The 22,500-nt window shown below is 37.9% G+C and overlaps 1 protein-coding gene across 1 annotated transcript in view; it reads left to right on the plus strand.

Annotated features, from left to right (window-relative positions):
• fzd3b (frizzled class receptor 3b) overlaps positions 1 to 22,500 on the plus strand; it is a 43,577-nt gene that overhangs the window by 10,497 nt on the left and 10,580 nt on the right. Inside the window, exons 3-4 of the mRNA XM_079832352.1 lie at positions 17,985 to 18,181; positions 21,763 to 22,500. The exon at positions 21,763 to 22,500 is cut by the window's right edge and continues 280 nt beyond it. Coding sequence (XP_079688478.1) covers positions 17,985 to 18,181; positions 21,763 to 22,500 — 935 coding nt within the window. The remainder of the gene's footprint in view (positions 1 to 17,984; positions 18,182 to 21,762) is intronic.

Below are 22,500 nucleotides of genomic sequence, written 5' to 3' on the forward strand. Positions count from 1 at the left end.
TCGATTAATCGTACAGCCCTACTCTCAAGACCCATAAAAGGTACTAAAGACGTCGTTACAAAGTCCATCTCACTACAGTGGTTCAACAATAACTTTATAAAGCGACGAGAATAGTTTTTGTGCGCAAAAAAACCTAAACAACGACTTATATAGCGATGACCGATTTCAAAACAATGCATCATGAAGCTTTGAAGCTTTGAACCGCCAAACTGCTGAAATCACGTGACTTTGTCGATCCAAACAGCTGAATCGACTCACTGATTCATAACGCTTCGAAGCTTCATGATGCAGTGTTTTCAAATCGGTCATCACTATATAGGTCGTTATATAGGTTTTTTTGCACACAAAAACTATTCTCGTCGCTTCCTAAATTTATTGTAGAACCACTGTAGTGAGATGGACTTCGTAACGACGTCTTTAGTACCTTTTAAGGGTCTTGAGAGTGTAAAGTGCATTGTGCCGATGGAGGCCTTTCTGAGCCATCAGATTTCAACTAAAATATCTTCATTTGTGTTCCGAAGATGAACGGAGGTCTTACGGGTGTCAAACGACATGAGGGTAAGTAATTAATGACAGAATTTTCATTTTTGGGTGAACTAACCCTTTAAATGCATGAATGTTTCACCAATCATTATTTCACATCGGGTCTTTAGCGACTCAGGTCTATATCTAACATGGATGGATCATTCTCTATCTTCTGAAATAGTATAAAACTCTCCTGATATTTTGATAACAATTAAAAAAGAATAAAATAAAGCATATTTTGTTACCTTTTAGAACTGGGTGGGAAGAGTTCAATTTGAGCAGATTCTTATTACCATCATCAATAGCTATATTTCCATCCAAAGTTGCGAATTTAACTTGTACACAAAATTGGAATATCACATAAAGCATGTGAATACTGCACCGTTTCAGTGAGACGAAGAGAACAAAATCGTCAATTCCTGATAAACCGGCGTTAAATATCACTAAGAAAAGTAGGAGAAGCCACTGTATATTATCACTTTGTATGTAATATATTACTTGCATCTCAGAGAATATACAGACAAAACACAATAAACGTGTTATCTATCCTGCTTTCGGAGGCAGATGCTGCTGTTTGGGAACAGTGAGTTCTGGCAGGTAATTATACTGAACCACTTTGACGACAGACAGACTTTGCTCTGGCATTTTAGAACAATCTCTGTGCAACGAGATCGATCCGCTGGTTGGTCCAGTTATGCCATCCCATCGCAGTGTAACGTGTATTTTTTTTATGCATATCGAGGAATTTATTTGGTAAATGTGTTTCCATCATAGTTTATGGAAATATTTTCTTATCGGATAAAACATTTATCAGACTCAAATGTGCATCTTGCCGTTTCCATCCAGCAGTTTTTGATGTGATATTCCAAAATGCATATAAAAATAGGTGGATAAAACATAGCTCCTGTCCTCATCAAGGCTTATTTCCCAAGTACATTCAGCATCTGGCTCATATTCACGATCTTAACCATATTCTCAAAAGAGTGATATTAATATTTGTTTGCATGCAGTAATTGGTCTGCAGTAAATCACTAAGCCATTTCAAGTTTTGCTGATGATCTATTCTAGGGGTGCACAATATGTCAGACACCATATCGGTATCGGCCAACTAAATGTTAATTTTTAATGTTATCGTTATCGGGCCGATTATATTAAAGCCGATAAATAATGTAGGGTAAACGTACCTATTAAGCTCACCAAAATCTACATTGAGACATTTTAGTGCACAGGGTATTGGTTTGAGTACAAGAAGTTATGTTAAAATAAAATATTAATCTCTCACAAAAAGTCTGGCTGTGCTTAATGGGTACATGTACCCTTTAAGCACACCCCTGTTGCCATTAAGCTCATATCATGTTTTTTGGGGGGAATTCTTTTTTGAATTTCAACATTTTTAAAGAATAATTTTAGAAAGATTAACTTGAGGTGACAACCATCAGTTAACATTTTAAAGTATGTTTATGAAGTATTTACATAGACGTTTAATGTGGATGAGCTTAAAGGGAGCACACTGAGCTTAATTGGAACAGCAAACCTTTTTTAAATTAATAAATATTATTAAATTAAATTTAAAAGGACAATTTTGCTAAATAATCTAGGTCATGCATTAAGTTAATACATATTTTAATATGAACAGCTATTATTGAAAATATCTATGAAATTATACTTTTTCTTATTGATGTCACACTGAAGCTGTGATTTTTCATAGTAGTGCACCCTTTAAGCTCACCTTACAATAATATGAAGTCTTTAAAAAGCAGTAACGCCAGAGAACATTAACTGTATATAAACTGTAAATTTAGAATATAATGAATTTAAAAGTACAAGCCAGTAATGCCTGTTAAGCAATATATTAGTATAGCACACAATCTTATACAGCTAGCAAGCTAAGCTATGTTCCGTAGCCAAAACTATCTTTTGGATCTAACTGTAATTATTTCCCACATCCAGGTTCTAGGTTATAATATGCAAAAGTCTAAACATTAATCTCTTAATTTTGCAGTAAGAAGTTATACTTATCGAAAATAAAGGCTTAAAGGGGCTATATGCAACTTTTCCCCCAAAATAAACGTAACAATAGCCTTTTTATTTTACCATTTATGACTCAAACATCTCCTGATGAGCATACTGACACCTTGTCCGCTCACAGTGGGTGCACCTATAAGCCTGTATCCTATTTTTCCTATTTTCTGTCGGGTCGTTTTTTTCCCGCGCTGTCTGCGGATGTGACGTCACCACCGCTAGGAGAGCGAGCAGAAAATAAGAGCAGTTCTGTTTTTTGGCCACAGGTGTCAGTCGCGAGTTTAAATTTCAGAAAAACGCATATAGCCCCTTTAAATAAATAAAAAAGCACATTCAAGGGGCTACTCTTTTGGTGAAAGTTTTCAGACAGCTTTCAAAATGGACGTCAGAGAGTGTGAACACATGCATACCCATATCTCAGTGTGCAATGGACTGATTCGCTTGAAATTACAGGAAGTATATAGTAACAAACACATCAATTGGTTAAGATATCAAGTAGGATGATACAATTTTTTTTCTTTTTATAATCTGAGCTCAAAGATAGTAGTGTGCTTAATGGGTACTTGAGCTTAAAGGGTTACTTCAGCGATTAGCATTAAGCTTTGTATCAGTAGAAACCCGGTAGTATATTCAAGTTATGGTACTTTTCCCCCCTCATGTCCCCCTGAGACAAGAGAATTATGCATTTTATTTCTGGAAAAAATCCTCAGATGATGCATATATCATAATTTTGCGTCATTGGGGGAATTTTTGGCCAGAGGCTAGAGACTACAGGAGCTAGTTCCGCATGTTATCAACCCGTCCACAGGGGAGGGATCTCCCTCACAGAATGTAAATGTACACGGCCGCTCAGCTCGGGCATTAATAACGGAGTGAGTGTTTCAACTTTTCAATGAATTCCTATGAAAGTTAAGCTTCCATAGGCACGATCTGAAAATGCGCCAGACTGGAAACGCGTCGTGAATGACTGTCGCGCTTACCTCAGCTCTGCTCAGCTCTTCGCTCTCGTGATGAATGAAATCTGACTCCTGCTGCGTCTGTGACTTTCGTTCGGCTCACTCACATGTTATTGAAAAGATACGTTCAGTTTTTAATTGTAGTATCTTTACTCTAACTGAACTAAATGATTGTATTACAATGAAAACCAAAACAACGGTCGGGGCGGTGTCATGGTGGGCAAGTGATAACCAGTGGCCGTGGCTTTGGGAGTGGCCTCGTTGAGCAGCGAAGCAAGTGCATTCTGGGAGTTGTTGTCTTTCATCCACATGAGACAAAAATACATTTTCTGTCTTTTCTCAGCCTAGAAGGCACCAAATTAAAAAGTAATTTCACATCTATTACATAAATGACCCAGTTTAAATACACATTCATCTTCCTAGCGCTGAAGTACCCTTTTAATAGGTACGTTTACCCTATTATTTCCTTCAGCTGAGACACTTCAGATGTGCCCTGTTTACCGTGATGGTTTTGAATTGCTTAATATACAGTTAAGAGCAACATGTGCAGCGCAAGTCTGTCATAAAGGCAACATAGAATAATAATGAGAACATTATAATTGTGTGCTTGGCACATGGCTTTTAACGGTGAGACGTTTGTTTTTGTAATCAGGCTCTCAAAAATTATATAAATTCTTAATAAAAAAATCCTAATAAAAAATCTTTTCTTTAGTTTTTTTGCCTGCGGTAACTATGAGTGAAACGTCACTTCATCATGGCGTACCTGAAATTGCCACCTTGAGGAAAAAAGGTGAATTGCACTTATTGAGTATCGACCCTATGATTTTTCTTTTTTACAAATAATTAATTAGAAAACAGACTTTTTAAAATATTTTTTTCTTGTTATATTGTTTATAATGAATAGAGGATTATACTAAGAAGGTCTAACTTGTCTAACTTTCTGTGATATTCTGGTCTGTAGATTCGTTGAAGGAGGGAACCGATTCATAACTTTCTTCAGCTGACAGTGATGTAGTGTAGTATCACTCATATCAGCAGATTTGATTGACTAATACAGCACATCTTGCCTGTGTTCAACCTAAGTTTGTTATTCATTTCCAAAAACACTTGATCTTTATAGCAGGGATGGTGGAGCTGATGTGCACTGCAGACAGACTGATGGTAGGTCACTGTTGATGGGAAACGTCCTGATAGTATCTGACAGTGTTCTGGGCTGGAGGGAAGAATCTGTTATGTAAAGACACTACAACTCTTCAGTTCAGAATATCTAGTGCACAGCAGTTAGTCAGAGCTTGTTAACTTGAGATTTGAGCTGTCATGAGTGTACAAGAGCACGAGATATTTATATTTGAATGGGTTCTGTGTCCTTCAAGATTTTGCATTCAATGTTGACTGGCTTTTATTAGTAAGGTTTGATAAGACAAGCATCACTTATTATTGCTTATACTTGGGGTTTGTGATTGGACAACAATTTCACACAGTAATGTTTTGTGTGATTTAATGGGGCAAAAAATTCCACAGATTTACATGGAATGAGAGACCAAAATTTCACAGAGACTTGAGAATTTCAGTCAAATGTAGGATTAAATGAATGCAAGATCTGTAATTTGACCTGTCATTTGCAGTAATTAAATAACTAATGACTGCTTAAGGAAGTGTTTTGAGCAGAAACGCAGCCATTCAGAACGCAGAATGGCACGCACAACGGCCCAGTAGGGAAAAGGTGACCGATTCTCGCATTAGAAAGTCTCAAATCCTTTAACTTTCTAATCCTGAGAGAATGCAACTCTCCGTTTTCTCCTCAAACACACTCTCTGCAAAGCTGGCAAACTGGATTTTCCACTCACACAAGGCATGTTTGCCTGGCCGATTCCACCTGCTCTGTGGTGGTGGTGGTGGTGGGGGGGGGGGTTCCTGTTCGGATCTGATTTCACTCTTCATCCATGTCCAAATCTACCAGACAGAAAACACTAGACAGGAGGCTAGTCCAGACACCTGCATTACCCTGCAGTCATCCCATCATGATACCTCTACCACTGTTTTTATGGACAAGTACCATGATGTTTTAACATGAGAACACACCATGACTGTGTTCGAAATCGCCCCCTTTGCCCTCATGCACTATTCCCTACATTACTCCACTAATATAGTCAACTTGAAGGAGTGAATGAAAACAAGTGAGTGAATTCGGACACTGAGTGACGCCGGAAGGGCTGATGCTTTTGCATAATTTGTACTTGCTGTTTAACTGGCTGCTCCAATAGTAATGAAAAGATGTATTGTGGACTCTGTCTTGGAAACTATCATGTATACACCTTAGTTAAACAATTTAATAATCAATTGAAAAGGAATTTATACCTGTATGATTTTTACACTGTACCCACATTGGACTAGCGGTTTGGAAAATGGATGGATGATTCAGCTGCGGGCACCATCTTCTGGTCAGAGGCGGGAATTCATTTGTCGTAATGTCACAGTGCATTACGGGTATTTTCTAGCTGTTGAGTGTACAACGATTGTTCACATCGGTTGGGGGATTGAATGAGTGCCCTCGATAACGTTCACAATAGTTTCAGACACCACTACAAATGGCTGTCCCCTCAAATAAATAGTGCCCTATCTAAGGGTATAGGGGTGATTTCAGACACATCCCATGTTTTGGGTTAGGTATCTTGGTAATGGCGTGATATTCTTTTAAAAAGGTACCATGGGGATGCAAGCAAACCATGGTATTTCCACAGCACTTTTTTGTAAAGGAAATTCTTTCTGTTTTTCTCTTTCTGCAAAACTCAAAATGGTGCCAACCCTTGTCCAGATATACTTGCTCCCTTTTCCACCAAATCCACACTGAAATACAGTAGATGGACGTCTTTATGTGTTATTTTTCTCACCAAAGTTCTCAAGTAGCCCAGGAAGCCGTAAAAGCATGCATCCGTACTCTGAAAGCTTGAGGCTTTCAAAGGTAACCTCTATTCATCGATTCTTTAAGTGAATCATGAGCCTGACAAAAGAATAACAGGCAGAAACTTAATCCATCCATTGAAGTGTTAGAGGAGTGGTGGTTGGCGACTGTGAGAGACAAATGTGCTGTTTTGCACCGCTGCCAGAAACCCACCCGGTTCCTCGGGCTGCTCCTCCTACACAGTCTGGGCTCGCTGGCACGTCGGCGCGGCATTCACATCAACCCCGCAATGTTTTAATTACCATTAACGTCTTAGACATGGAGATTAGGCTAAATAATATGTATGAATCTCTCTTTCGGGAATGTGTGAGTGGTCTTGATTAATTACACCTTCACGTCTCCCTGACAGATGAACAAAAAGATCTTTTCGCAGAAAATTAAACTCTTACGTGCATTAGTCTTGCTTTATTTTTTTTCTGGTCACAGTGTGAAAGGTGCAAAGTGAAATCTGTAGAAAAGTAACATTATACTTAAAGCTAATGCAGTGAAAGCTATTCACTGCCCAGCCCAAAAAAAAAAAAAAAGCTGCTGTTTGGATTTAAATAGGCAAATGTATAAGAGTCTATGATTAGATCATTAATGCAGTGATTATTGTGTTTCTAGCATGTTCTTGCAACAGTTCTTCTAACACTGGTTGATGGAGTGTGTAGCTTTTCATTTCTTAAACAACCATGTAGGAATTAGAGATGTCAATCAATTTATACAATTTCCCATGATCAATCATCAGTTAAATTAATGAATTTTTAAAGGGGTGGTTCCGTGGTTTTTTTCTAGGCTTGGTTGTGTTTATGGGGCGCAGTATAACATGTCTTAATACTTCTTTTTTTTTTTTAAACACCATATTTTTCTTATATTTTACCTTTATTCCACACCGCTGTCTCCACTGTCCTTTGAACGGCTTGTTTGCTTCCTGCTTCTGTGAAGCCCATCCCTCCGAAAAACGCAATGGTCTTAGATTGGTTAGATGGCCACATGTAGTTTGTAGTTCTGCAACAGCTCTCTCTCTTTCGTAATGACGGCGACGTGGCCTTGCCCACTTTGTTGCGTGTTCGCGGGGCCAGTGTTTATGTTAATAGCAGGTGTTTATGATGTCACCAACCCGGGAAGAAGCTTGTTGTAGTCCAAACCGGCCATTTTTGTAGGCAATAAACTAGGACTGTGCAATTAATCGAATTTCGATTTCGATTTCGATTTTGCCTCCCAACGATCACCAAAATAGTACAATCGAGAAAAAACGATTATTTTGCCATGTTCAGTTTTGCAAGAACACTCTTATTTTGTCTTGCGTTCTGAATGAAACGCGCACGCGTTCATCCGCCCCTCCCGAAGCCACAATCTCTCTCAGTTCGTGAGTCTCGTGTGCATATCATCCGCTGGAATTTAAAAACTCGGCGCGAGTAAAGATGGCAGAAGGAGGGCAGTTACAGCAGCGTTTGGTGAGCAAAAAAGGCAAAACCAACTCCGTTGTCTGGGAACAGTTTGGCTTTGAGGAATCAGACGACGAGCAGAATCATGCTACGTGCAAGATTTGCTACATGGTAGTGGCTGCAACGCAAGGGAACACCACGAATTTGTTTAACCACTTGAAAATTAAACACAGAGTGACCTATGACAATCTAATAAAGAAACAAAAATTGACGAGAGCAGGGGTGCCGTGTAAACGTCCTTTTTCCCCCTCATATTTCTCAAATAATTCTCTCTTTGTAAACTTTGTTCAATGCATGCGAGTGCTGCCCGTATGTTTGAATATGACCAGTCGTTTTCACCGTCGTCACCCGGGTTTAGTGCCAGAAGACGCGAATGAGAAGCCGCGCGCAGTGAGAAAATGTGTCTCTGTGCGCTCATCCGAGAGCGCGCACACGTCTCACAGCGCGCAAATACTTTTAAGTCTTGCTCTTGAACGGACAAACTCACACAAAACGTATGTCAACATGTCCATCTTGATGAGTATCCTAGCAGACATAGTCTGTATATGCCTTAAGTGAACTTTATACAGTCGATAAAGACGACGCATATCCGATCCGGATTGAATAGCTTTTGTAAGTTTAATAGGATTCATCTTTAATTTATGCACTCAAATATGCAATGTTATTTTACATTTGATACATTTCTGTACCTGAAAACTAATGTTAGACGTACCTGAAAAGCATATCTAGCCGAACCATATTGTTGATCTTATTTATTTGTGGTTATCATTTTTACGTGAATACTTTTATACTTTGATTTGAATATATGTTATATTATTTATTTTAATAGTTCAAAAAGTACAACAAATGTTACAATTTCAATTGAATTGTTGAAAGGTGTATTTTTAATAAATACAACACATTCCCAAAGTCATGTGAAATAATCGTGTTACATAATCGTGATTTCAATATTGACCAAAATAATCGTGATTATGATTTTTTCCATAATCGAGCAGCCCTACAATAAACTGCCATAACTTTAAAAGACAATATCTCCGTTTGCATTGAACTTTCAGCGCTGTAACTTTGCCGATACTGTTTATGCTCAAGCAGCAACATTACACACTAACTAAAGTTAAAAAAGTGAAATCACATGCAACCACCCCTTTAATAATCAAATATGACGACTAATACAACGCTCACCAACGGCGCCTCAGATGCGTGCTAGTCATAATGTGTAACTCATGTTGTGGATTCGCTCTTCCTGCAACAACAACAACATGCTGAAACACAGCAACTAAACCCGAAGAATTCACAATTTATTCTCATTAAAATTATATGTAATGGCACCCCGAAAGTCTTCTGCATTTTACAACGGGTGAATCTCCAGTTGTCACTGGTGGTTGTCGTTTGAACCTTTCTGGATCCGCCATCAAATTTATAAGTTTAATTATATCAAGTGCTGTGAGAAAAGGCTATAAATCTCCACCTCCAACATTCTCACACGCCTACTAGCCAGGACACCTTCTTTATGTGAACAGATGTGACGTAATGACGCAAAGACATGCTTGAATTTCCACCAGTACCACTGGAATTAAAAACATTATTACAAGCTTACCATTGTAAATCGAGCTAAGGTAAGCAGATAGTATTGAACACTGGCTGGTTATGTACCTGCTCAAAAATTTATTTTGGATAATTTTTAATTTCAAAAAAGTTAAGGACTGCAGCTTTAAGAAAGGAAGATGAGTTCGGAGTTTTGCCGACCGGATACGGCGAAAGTTTAATCTATCAACTCTTCATCTTCTTCTACTCCTTTTCCACCAGAATGAACCGGGTGCTAGTTCAGAGCCAGTGCTAGTGCCAGATCGTAGTTGGTTCGACTGACGAGCCTTCTAAGAACAGGTTTGCTTTTCCACATGCTAGAGAGCCAGGTCGTTCCTCACATTTGTAATGCATTTTATCTGTTTAGAAATCATACAAATTTTGAATACCTAAATAATTATAAATCAATATTAAATAAATTATTATTTTATTAATTTTTTTTTCATGGTTTCACCTTGAAGACGTATTACATTCATCATAATATGTAATAATGAATAATATAAAACTAGATATCTACAGTCAATGCTTAATAAATAATATGCCCTTTAAAGGTACAACCATGAATATGTAATTAATAATTAAATTCATCACATATACAAGTGCTAGTCCTCAGCCAGTAGCATTTGTGTCACCAGCTCTGTATTTCTATACAGTAGAGAGAGATATGATTTAATGTAGTTAAGCAGCAAGAGTTACATATTTCAAAACACTGTCACATAGGATCAAGCATATACTCTGATGAGCTGAGTTTTTAGGCCGTTCGTGCAGAATGAGATATATGCTTTTAAGTCAGCGATGTGAAGGGGACATTGATTTGTTCAGCATCCCCTACAGCATTTTGTAAGGTGATGGAGACCTACGAGAGGCTGTTAGAGGAGGAATCGTCTCTCAGAGTGGGGTCAGTGGGGTCCAGGCCCTCCGGGAGAGATGGATAGATGGAGAGAGAGCTATCTGGATGCTCTTCCCGCTGGGAAGTTCGTGCTGAATGTGTCCATCGATTCTAAGTGCACACGCTTGAAGACACACGCTATGTGAATGTTTACACCACATGCGTGTTACCATACATACACAGTATGCCTGCGTGCTGAAATATTGAGAGCAATTGTGCCTGTTAAAAGCATTGAGTAATGGAGGGTGAACAGGCTTCAGTGAAGTTTCTCCTGGTGGGACACATAGATGCTTGTAGGAATTAAATCTTACAGTTGTTTTATTTTTCATAGTAACTGACTATATATATCACAAAATAGCTATTTTTGCTATAAATTTAACCCAAAAGCGTTTAATGTTACATAATCTTAGATAATACATTGAATTAATACTTGGACATGGTTTTTTGGACATGTACAATGGTAATATATGCTGTTCTTTGAAGTATTAAACATTAGCATGTTTTTTTGGACATGGTATCATAGTATTAATATGTTTTTAAATATGTACTACTATGTGCTATAATATTTAGACATATTAAAACCTAGACAGAATTTTAGCAACTTACGGTTATACTGCGTCTGCATTATAATAAATAAAGCTGTCAACACGGGAAGAATCTTTGTAAAGTAGGGTTAAAGTAGGGTAAAGTAAGGTTTTTTTAAATAGCACTGCTGCGGTATGAACAGCATGGCAGAAATGTGTCATGCATTGAAGATTCTGCTATCACAGAGTATATGGTGTACAGCCCATCCCTATTAGAAGCCAACAATTCCCTTTTTAGAGCCGTGTCATTTTAATCCAGCTTTCTTCATTTTAAAGTAGTTCATCATTTCCCAAATGTCTGTTGCTTGATGGATGTGCGGCACTCTTTTCCTCTTCAGAAGGCATCTACCCTCAGGATTGTCTGTCTAAATTTGGCAGCACTCCTTTTTTGTCAGTATGCATTCTTTAGGGCCTTCTTTCACGCTCGCTAAATAAAAGGCTGTGATCTCCATTCTGTATTCATAAGTAAGCCTGCAAACCAGCATTTCACGCTCTGACAGAGAGAAGATTCATGGCGTTCTAGTGGCATCTCTATCTGCTCGACAGATTCAGAGATTGTTCTCTGTTGTTTTGTTCAAAGATGGAGACGGTCTGAGCTGCCGTTTGTTATTTTTACACCCCTGTCATTCACACGCTTTTTCAGAATGACTTTGACATGTCAAAACTTTTTTTCATAAAAAAAGCACAAAGCAGGGGTTTTCAGACTTGTGTATACAATTGTTTTGATGGGAAACCAGATGCATTTCTAGTTTCAACATTATTTATTCAGACATTCCCATTTAAGTACAATAAGTATCTTAAAAGAAAGGTTTAAGAGCTAGTATCTTAAAGGATATTAAGACATCTTTAATACTTCTTGAATTACAGGCATGCAAACCTCAGGCAAAAAACACAAGTAGTCACCGTTGTCATATAATGCAAAGATTGCAAAAGTCAACTGATTTTACTAATAGGCCCACCAATCTCTGTGTAAAAATAAAATAATAATGCTGCCATCTGAGACCTGAGATTTGGCTCCAAATTTTAGCCAGGGAAGTTTCTGAAATCTGGTTGATTTTTATAAGGAATGAATACTCATAATTTACCCAGGGTTAATAATTAATCCTGGGTATTCATAAACTGACGTATCACACTGAACATTCCTAAACCCTGAACATTTGACGACAGACTTTTCTCAGGCTTTTCAGAACAAAAAACATTTCAGATGCTTTGCAACGAGATCGGTCCACTAGTTGGTCCAGTTATGCCGTCCCATCACAGTCACATGTCATTTTGATGCGCATCAAGGAATTTATTCAGTAAATATGTTTCCATCGTAGTTTATGCATGTTTCAATCTTTTAATCTTATCGGATCTGACTCATTAGAGCGCATACGTTTTTTATGTGCATTTTTAGAATTTATTAGCATTTTTTTTTATGCAATATCCCAAAATGTGCATAAAATAGGTGGATGGAAACAGTCTAGCTACTATTGGACAAGTGCAATGCGCGACCCGTAAAAGCTTTAGCATTGCGCGCCCTCATATTATACATTGCCGACTGTACTATCAAGTTTTTCCTGACTTTTTGGACTATAAAGTTAAAAATTAAGTCTCTACTTCACTCCAATTAATGTGTTTTCTGTCGTCATTTGACATTTTTCCTCATCAAATGCTGAATTACTTTATACAATGCACTGTTTCTGTGACTGTCTATAGCATGTAAATATGAGGCACAAAATTGGTTTTCGGTTACTACAGTGTAAAAAAATATTTTAAAAGTAAGTAACCTGGTTGCCTTAAAATTTTGAGTTCATTGAAATAAAAAAATTTAGTTAATACAATGAAGGAAATTGGTTTAATAAATAGAAATTCAAAATATTATTGTGTCTGAACCACATAAGTTTAAAAAAATGTTGTAATAAATCATGAAAATAGCACAATTTGGCATATTTCACTGCATTATTACAAATAAAACACAATTACGCAACAGGTGATGTCGATTCTCAAAAACGTTCATTGTATTAACTCATTTTTTTTATTTCAATGAACTCAAAATTTTGAGTTAATACAATGAACGTTTTTGAGAATCGACATCACCTTTTATTCAAATATTATTAAATGATTTTGTAAGCATGTTGCGTAATTGTGTTTTATTTGTAATAATGAAGTGAAATATGCCAAATTGTGCTATTTTCATGATTTATTACAACATTTTTTAAAACTTATGTGGTTCAGACACAATAATATTTTGAATTTCTATTTATTAAACCAATTTCCTTCATTGTATTAACTCAATTTTTTTATTTCAATGAACTCAAAATTTTAAGGCAACCAAGTTACTTACTTTTAAAATATTTTTTTACAGTGTAGTAACCAAAAACCAATTATGTGCCTCATATTTACATGCTATAGACAGTCACAGAAACGTGGAAAATGTCAAAAGACGACAGAAAACACATTAATTGGAGTGGAGTTTTTACAGTGTAGGCATCTAGTTTTAACCTTCTAACGACACAGATTTCACACTGCGCATGATTGGCAGTGCAATACAGAGTTAACACTGCAGAAGCGGTGCTCCGGAGCAGGATTTCATAACCCTGGGTAAAAAGCAGTAGTAACCTCACTTCAATATTACAAGTGTGAAACGTTCCTTTACCCTGGGTTAAAACTAAAAGGAAAGTTTAGAGCGGGGTTGAACACAGTGTGAAAAGCCCTATATTTGAATGAGTGAATGAATGAGCTTTGAGACTATGCTGATAGAGAAGATTTTTAGTGAATATCAACTTAACTTTGTCTTTTTTCTCACACAAAGCTATTGAATGGCTTCAGATGAATATAGTGCAGTGGAATATAGTGCAAGTTGTATGGACTACTTCAATAGAAAGAAATTCATAATTTCATATGGCTTATTGGCTTTGCAACAACATTAAAGTCAGAAATACATTGTGTATATTTGCACTGTTTGTGTATTGAATGTTGTGTTGTGTTTTCTTCAGCTTGTAGTTCATGCGCCGCTGTAAGGCGTCCTGTCGCGTACGGCTGCACTATCGTGTCTGATCCACATAAATAATGAAGACCGCTGGTATAATTCAGTTCCTCTGTTGTACCTGAACCCGACTCCCTTAAGACGACCCTGTTATCTCCTTTCTGCACGTGTCTGTGTGTAACAGGAGAGCAGGGAGTTATGGGGAGGACACTCAAAATCAATAAAATGTCCAGTTCAGCATCTACAGGGGGGGAAACATGTCAAGAGCGATGTAAATTCTGTTCGTACAGCTCAATTACTGAAGCGCATGTGGTATCCATACGGGAGGCCAATGGAAGCTGCTCGTGTTTCTTTTGATGTTGCTTTAATTCACCCGCTCCAGAGGCAGGGTAAATATTTCATAACCTTCTTCAAATATTGATAAAGCTTTTATTCACGGCTCATTTGCATCATGTGAATTTTGAGAAAGTTATTTTGGAACTTTTTTAAGACGCGCTGGAGCTCCTCACGGATTTTCCCAGCAGTAAGATGGTGTTTTCTTGGTGGGAAAAACGTAATTTATGCAAATGATCTGTAAATATTGTCCTACTTAGGGATTAAGTTCACCCGAGCAGTCCATGCAGGAATGAAGCGCAAATGCTGCGTTGTGTCAATCTTCCAGTTCCTTCCAAAAAGCACGGCGGTCACAAAGGGCCAGTCCCCAGCAGGAAGTGCATATGTATTGGCTAACCCCAGGTGGAGGCTCATTGTCTGTTCCTTCTAAGATTTAAATTTAAATGCCCAGCTCTGCAGCTGCTCTCTCTCCCAGCATGCACTGGGCCCCTTCAGGGCACAAAAGCGTCCTTGGAGCTGCCAAACTGGCCTGTAATCCTGCTGAAGGAGCTTCAGGTTACTGTACCCAGACAACTTCCTGCCTGTCTCTTTGCACCTTGAGATTGTGAGGAGGGAGGGGCCGGATTCACGAAAATATTCTTAAGAAAGAGACATTCTAAGAAGTTCGTAAGAATGTTCTTGGGTGCAATTCTTGCAAGTTCTCAAATATTTCTCTAGAACATATTTTTTTCCTTCTCTTTCTAATAGGGGTGTAACGGTACACGTATACATACCGAACCGTTTCGGTACAGGGCTTTCGGTTCGGTTGAGTGTTGATTATTATACCTAAAAATAAATAGCAACTGAATTTATGCTAATAGTTTGGGCTCTGTTGTTAACATATAATATAAGGGCTCCCTATATATTTTAAAGCAATATCTTCAATAAACTTTTAGTTGTAATTTAATTTGTTTAAGGACAAACACATTTGAATAAAAATAAATAAAAAGCAATTTTGTAAAACTGCTGTACCGAACCATGACTTCTAAACCGAGGTACGTACCGAACCGTCAGTTTTTTGTACCGTTACACCCCTACTTTCTTACAGTAAGCTCACACTCGTATTGGAGTTCAGCACGTTTTCTTAAATGTGCATGGTTTAAATGTTTTTTTTTTTTTTTAAAGAGCCTGTCTCAAGATGGAGCGGTGTGTTGCATTAATTTGCGCTCTCTCTAAAGTAGGGCTGCACGATATATATTGTTTTAGGATCGTCGATATTGCGATGTGCGCATCTGCAATAGTCGCATCGCAGGATGTGTGATGTCAAGTTATAGGGATTGTAGTTGATCTGTGATCCGTACAGACCAGGCCCCACGTTTCAAACTCACATGATTCTCCGATTAATTGCAAGGTTTAACCATCATGTGAAAGTATATAATTTGCACGCGTATTAGGTCCTGTCAGTTTAAACATTCAAGCGATTTTAAACCATTGACATGAAAAAGAAGTCAATTCGGATCACACCGAGCTGCGCAAACAGCACGCAAATACCGAACATAAACCGAGCATAAACAATTGAGAAAGAAAACGTATGCTTATTGTTACATTGGTGACAGCAGCCTAATAAACCTGCTGCTGTCTGTCATTAATATAACCCAAACAACAAAAGACAAAGAGAAAATCACTTTTGTAGGTTTAACTAGGGTTGGGTACCGAAATCCGGTTCCAATATGGCACCGGTGCTTATATAACCGGTATGTACCGGACCGAATCAGAACGCAGATTTCGGTTCCTCATTTCGGTGCCAAAATTCAAACGTGCTTTCGCTTGCTTTGGCTGGCACAGAGCCAGAGACACACGCTCAGCGCTGGTCACAGCTCATGACAACTATTCAGTGTTTTCAACCACATCATCTTTATTTCAGGTTTCAGACATTTAAATGATCATAAGTACTAGCAAAAAACACACACAGATGTCTATGAAAGCGGCAATGACAATCCTTTGAGACGGTTATAATTTGACTAACGTTACGTGTTTTATTCACGTCAGATACATGCACATTATATAGTAACTATATCGTTTACTCTATTCTTCTTCCAGTTCACTGGTCACTTACTTTCATGTATTTCGTGAGACGAGAATGAACTCAAGTGTTGTAAATCCGACAGATCCGATTCTGAGGCGCAAACTAACGGCACCGCCCATTGCGCTTTATAGATCAACTAACACACATTCACTCACACACATTTGAACATCAGATAGTTCGTAACACAGTTAAGAAGTTTGTGAATATTTTGAATAAAAAGAAAAAACGAAATAAACCCGATACAGCTGAGCTGTCAGCGCTATTGCGGCTGCTGTGTGTCATGTGAGAAGCATGACGCGTCGCCATGGAAACATTAAGGCGGTGCGTTCTAAAATATTTAGCCAGAGAATATGATATTTCAAAATAAAGCTGAAGCTCGAAGCTGGTTAGTAGCAGATCAAGAATACAGACTAGGCCTACTGCTGTTATTACTGTAACTGTTATTTAGAGTTATATTAGGCCTGTTGTAGTTGGGTTAGGTGGCTTAAGTTTTACTGTGAATTTGTAAATAAGTCAATTATAATTTGTAAATAAGTAAATTGTGTTTTGTATTTATTTATATTCATACATTTAAGTATACATTAAACTTTTAATAAATGGTTCAATTTAAATAAAAAATAAATAAATAAAAAGCCATTTAATGTCATCCACCTCGTTTTGTGGCCTTTTTTTAAAAAAAAGTATCGGTTCAGGCACCGTTTAGGCACCGGAACCGTTTTAAAAGTATCGGTTTGGCACCGGAATCGAAAAAAACCCAAACGATACCCAACCCTAGGTTTAACAAAGATACATTTTATTTAATTTATACTGTGAAGACTATGCCATGTTATTTTACATTTGATTATTCACTTTCTGTACTTAAATATACTGTTAGACTGACCTGAAAAACATAAAGCACTGCTTATTTCCTTTGTATCTCTTTGTTCTATTGTGTTTATCTATGCTTGCCTTGTAATTTGTTTAGTATTGTTGTAATGCTTAATATATTTGAAACAACCTAATACATTCATTAAACATCTTGCCTTTGGTGATTTAAGGCAAGCTGGGGGTTAATTTAAAGAGGCTGATTTACGATGAATTTTAAGACAATTATTTTTAAGAATTCTTAGGAAATATTTGTATTCATATATTGGAAAATGACAAGGAATTTCTTTAAGAATGTTTTGTGAATCCGACCCTAGGTCAGTGTTTTCTTAATGAATCTGAAGCATAGTTTTTGGATATGTTCACAATGGTCAGCATGAAATGTTCACAACCTCTTTTACTTCCATAATTGTGACATATTTCAGAGTAGAACAGGCTATTTAATGGGGAAAATGGATGGTGAAAAGTGTATATTATGTCTTGATGGCATCATCTGAAAAGCATAATTGTTTCAGAAGCAGAGCTAGTTGTATCTTGATTCCACAGACAATCTTTGTTCAATGAATCACATTTTTTTAAGTGAATATTGAAGGTGTCAGTTTTAATTTCATGTTGACTTCTGCCTGATGAGTTGTCTTGCACTATTGCACTTCTACCTAAATCTTAACACTTGCCAAAGGTCCAGTGGGGTTAATTTTTCTGCCAAACTGCTGCCAGAGCCAAGCTGTGTGATTTTTATGAGATCTGTCATAAAACTCTCTGGACACTTGGCATGAACTAACTCTCTGTTCTCCCTCCTCAACAGCCCTTCCACCCCATGGTGAACCTGCAGTGCTCTCCAGACCTCCGGCCGTTCCTGTGCGCCCTGTATGCGCCCGTGTGTATGGAGTACGGACGGGTGTCTTTGCCTTGCCGGAGCCTGTGCAACCATGCCAAGAGAGACTGCCAGAAGCTCATGGATATGTTTGGAGTCACCTGGCCAGAGGAGATGGAGTGCAGCAGGTACCGCTTGAGTTTTTTTAATAGAGATTGTAGATCATTTTTGAGAAAGGGTACGACGTGTACATTTCCCAGTGTTTCAGATATAATTGCCACATAATTGCTCAGCAGGTAAATTGCACTGTAATGATTTAACATGTTTCTACTTCTTTTTAAATGGAAAAAGGTTTAACGAAACGCAGATGTTCGAGGGAAACCTTTAATCTCCATTCTGAACCATTCTGAAAAGGGAAAATATGGTCACAATTCAAACCAGCTTGAAATAATTCTGCAACATATTTCAATTTGTTAGCAGCAGTCAAAAAAAAAAAAACTTTTTTGTATATGTTTTTTATTAGGGGTGTAACGGCACACAAAACTGACGGTTCAGTACGTACCTCGGTTTTGAAGTCATGGTTCGGTACAGCAGTTTTACAAAATTGCTTTTTATTTATTTTTATTTAATTTATTTAACAGTGATTTACTGAAAAAAATGTCTGCTCTTAAATGTATTCAATTATAACTAAAAGTTTCTTAAAGATAATATAATATAAAGATAATATCTATAATATTAAAGGTTAACAACAGTGCCCAAACTATTAGCATGAATTCAGTTGCTATTTATTTTTAGATATAATAATCAACACTCAAATAACATAGTACGCAAACATGTAAACTTCACCTAAGGCAGTTTTTGCATTAACTTCTAAATCTAATTATAAAATTATGTTTTTACTCCCATTCGTTGTTGAAATACACAGTGGCTGTCATTTTCATTTATTTAAACATATAGTAAATAATCAAGACATCACTAACAGGTTACGTAGAATATAATTTATATATTTAATGCATATATTTAGTGAAAGAGTTCATCTCTCTAGTGAACTAACAGCTGTGGACACTGAATGACTTCTGAGGTAAATGTAATTCTACGTGACATTGTTTACAAGCTGTTTTATTGACGTCTTTCCACGGTTGAAACACTGATTGAGCGATTACGTGACATATATACTTTTCAGTTGTAAGTTGTAATGTATCCTCAACATACCTTAAAGGGGTCATAGAATGACATTTTTGTGCAAGTTAATATGATTCTTTAGTGTCTAAATGAAAAGTTTGTAATATACTTTAATTAAAAATTCTCATTAGTATTGTAAGAAAACACTCAATTTACCTGGTCAAAACCAGCTCAGTTTTTAGCAAGTCATTTCAGTGTATGTGACTTTAAATGATAATGAGCTTTGCTCACCCCGCCCCCTCTGCTCTGTGGGGCGTTTGGTTCGACCCGACACAACACCACAACACACGTGGAGTGTTGCCTTGACAACATTTGAGGGTATATTTTCGAGAAATAATGGCAACGGGAGTCTCTGAAGACACATCTAAGCAACCTTATCATTTTGAACCGGAGTCGGACCAGGAACAGATGACGAACCCATCGAAGTTCGAACAGGACGTTTCTGAATGGTTGGTTAACGTCATGTCACTTTGATCTATCTTTGTTCTGGCAGAGTAGCGTAGTTGCTATGTGTTTACTGATGTGTTAGTTCATTGACAGATTGATGATATGTTATAAGATTTTTTTTTTTTACATTACTTCTTAATCAGTAACAGACACCGTTATAAACCATGTACAAAAGTAAGCTTAGTGTAGTGTTACCACGTTAACTTTATCACCCGAGTACACAGTTTGTAATAACAAACATAACGCGTTGTTCATTATAAACGTGGGATTATGAATTATATTGAGAACGTCATAAACAGAAAGCATGCCGTAATGTAACTTACCCTGTAAACTTTAGCCTCATTCATCGTGAAGCGTGCAAGCGATTTGCAAAGATTAATATAAAGGTTAATAAAACGTTACACTGACATCTTCCTGAGGTGCAGCAGGAACACGATCCTTTTTTCAAGAGCAGCTTATTAGCAAAACCTGCTTTATACTGACGCTCGTTTATAAAGCAGTCTGCTGAGAAATGATTGCGCAAACATTGACGTTGATCGGGGGGAATATTCCCTTCTAAAACAAAACTCAGCACTGCAGCCACTGGGTCTTCAGCAGTTCGGATTTAGGAACATCAAAATGACTGCTGTGTTCGTTATTAAACCCAACAACACAACACCACAATCGCTTAGACGCCATTCTGCTCCAGAGTATCAACAATGGCGGACTGATGACAGCTCGCTCAGGGCGGGTCTGTGTTGAAACGCTGCTGTCAATCAACAATCTTAGGAGGGGCGTACACCGTGTAACGTCACACGGTCGGACGGCTCGATTTGAGACAGGGGAAAATATATAAGGAGATTAAAGAAAAACACTGGATGTATTTTTATCATTATAGGATGGTTGTGTACAGGCACTGCCAACACACATTTCCGTATAATCAACTTGTAAAAGTGCATGTACCATTCTATGACCCCTTTAAGATATTAATTCATGTTTATTCTTTAGGAAGAGATGATCGTGTTCACTGGCACGATCAGTCACGCCACATTAAAGAGCGTCAAAACGCATTTATAGTTTGAATTTCGTGATAAAATGGACTGAATATGTTTGTGTGGGAACTAGGATTGACTAGCATTCGGAACCATTCGGTACACACGTGCTGAAAGCCCTGTACTGAAACAGTTCAGTACGAATATGTGTACCATTACACCCCATTTATATTTATATTTAATTAATCACATATAACACTAACGTTTTTATATATATTTTATATTGTAATAATTTCACATTTAATCTCCAAAATAATGTAGAAACAACATAACATATTTGAAATATTTGTTCAAATGGCATCTTTTTATGAAAGAAGGCCCATATCATCGATACCAATACTGCTACTGATGTCTCTATGAAATCGATTTTTTTTTCTTCTCATTTTTAGCCATTTAGCATCTTCACATAAACCCATTATAATAAATGTCACATTTAAGCTATCTGTGGCCTTTAATATATCAAGGCTCAATTGGCCCAGTCATCGGTTCAGATTTTTACTTGCCCTGTCAAATTGTTGTTGTTTTTTGACCCATGTAACCTTATAAACAGTGCTTTTAAGATTTTAGGTAGGTCTAACAGGTAGGATATATACTGAAATTGAATAAACTTATCAAACACATCACAGTCTTCACTGCATTAATTGTAAATTAAATATAGATTAGTCCTTATTAAAGCTACAACTGTTATTCAGTGAGTGATTTTCTCTTCATTTTTTGTTCTTTGATTAACATTAATGACTGACAGCAGCAGGTTTATTAGGCTGCTGTCACTTAAGACCTGCCGCACATGACGCGGATATGACACGCATCACATTTTCTCACAACTCTTTATGTTCATTTAAGACTTCATTTAACTCATTTAAAACTGTGCTTGATGGGCTACTCAACAAAACAGTCATTTTGGCATAATTTTGTGTGATTTTGTCCGTTCAAGCTCTTTCTGTGCGCACGAGTGTTTGTGTCACACAGACTGAAGATTCACAGACTTTGTGTTCTCCTTGGTGTCTTATTGCGCTTGAATGGTTTAAAAACATTTGCATGATTTTTTGCTTTTAATCAATTAATTTTGACAGCATGTAAATATATAAGTCTTTGTCTCTTAACTACAGGTTCCCAGACTGTGATGAGTCTTACCCTCGCGATGTGGACCTGCTCATGAACGAGGACCTCACTGACCAGTCGCCCATGTCTGTGCAGCGTGACTATGGTTTCTGGTGCCCCCGCGAGCTCAAAATGGAACCCGAGCTCGGCTACACGTTTTTAGGTGTGCGTGACTGCTCCCCTCCCTGCCCCAACATGTATTTCCGACGCGAAGAGCTCGCCTTCGCCCGCTACTTCATTGGCGTCGTCTCCATCGTCTGCCTCTCCGCTACGCTCTTCACCTTCCTCACCTTCCTCATTGACGTTACGCGCTTCCGCTACCCAGAGCGCCCCATCATCTTCTACGCCGTCTGCTACATGATGGTGTCATTGGTGTTTTTCCTAGGCTTCCTGTTGGAGGACCGTGTGGCGTGTAACGCAGGCAATCCCGCCCAGTACAAAACGTCCACAGTGACTCAAGGCTCGCATAACAAGGCCTGCACACTGCTTTTCATGGTGTTGTACTTCTTTACCATGGCAGGCAGTGTCTGGTGGGTCATTCTTACCATAACCTGGTTCTTGGCCGCTGTGCCCAAATGGGGCAGCGAAGCCATTGAGAAGAAGGCCTTGCTCTTCCACGCCAGCGCGTGGGGAATCCCTGGCATGCTAACCATAACCCTGCTGGCTCTGAATAAAATCGAGGGCGATAACATCAGCGGCGTGTGTTTTGTGGGCCTGTACGACGTTCACACTCTTCGCTGGTTTGT

The sequence above is a fragment of the Gobio gobio genome, assembly GCF_949357685.1.
Source record: "Gobio gobio genome assembly, chromosome: 13".
Lineage (NCBI taxonomy): Eukaryota > Metazoa > Chordata > Actinopteri > Cypriniformes > Gobionidae > Gobio > Gobio gobio.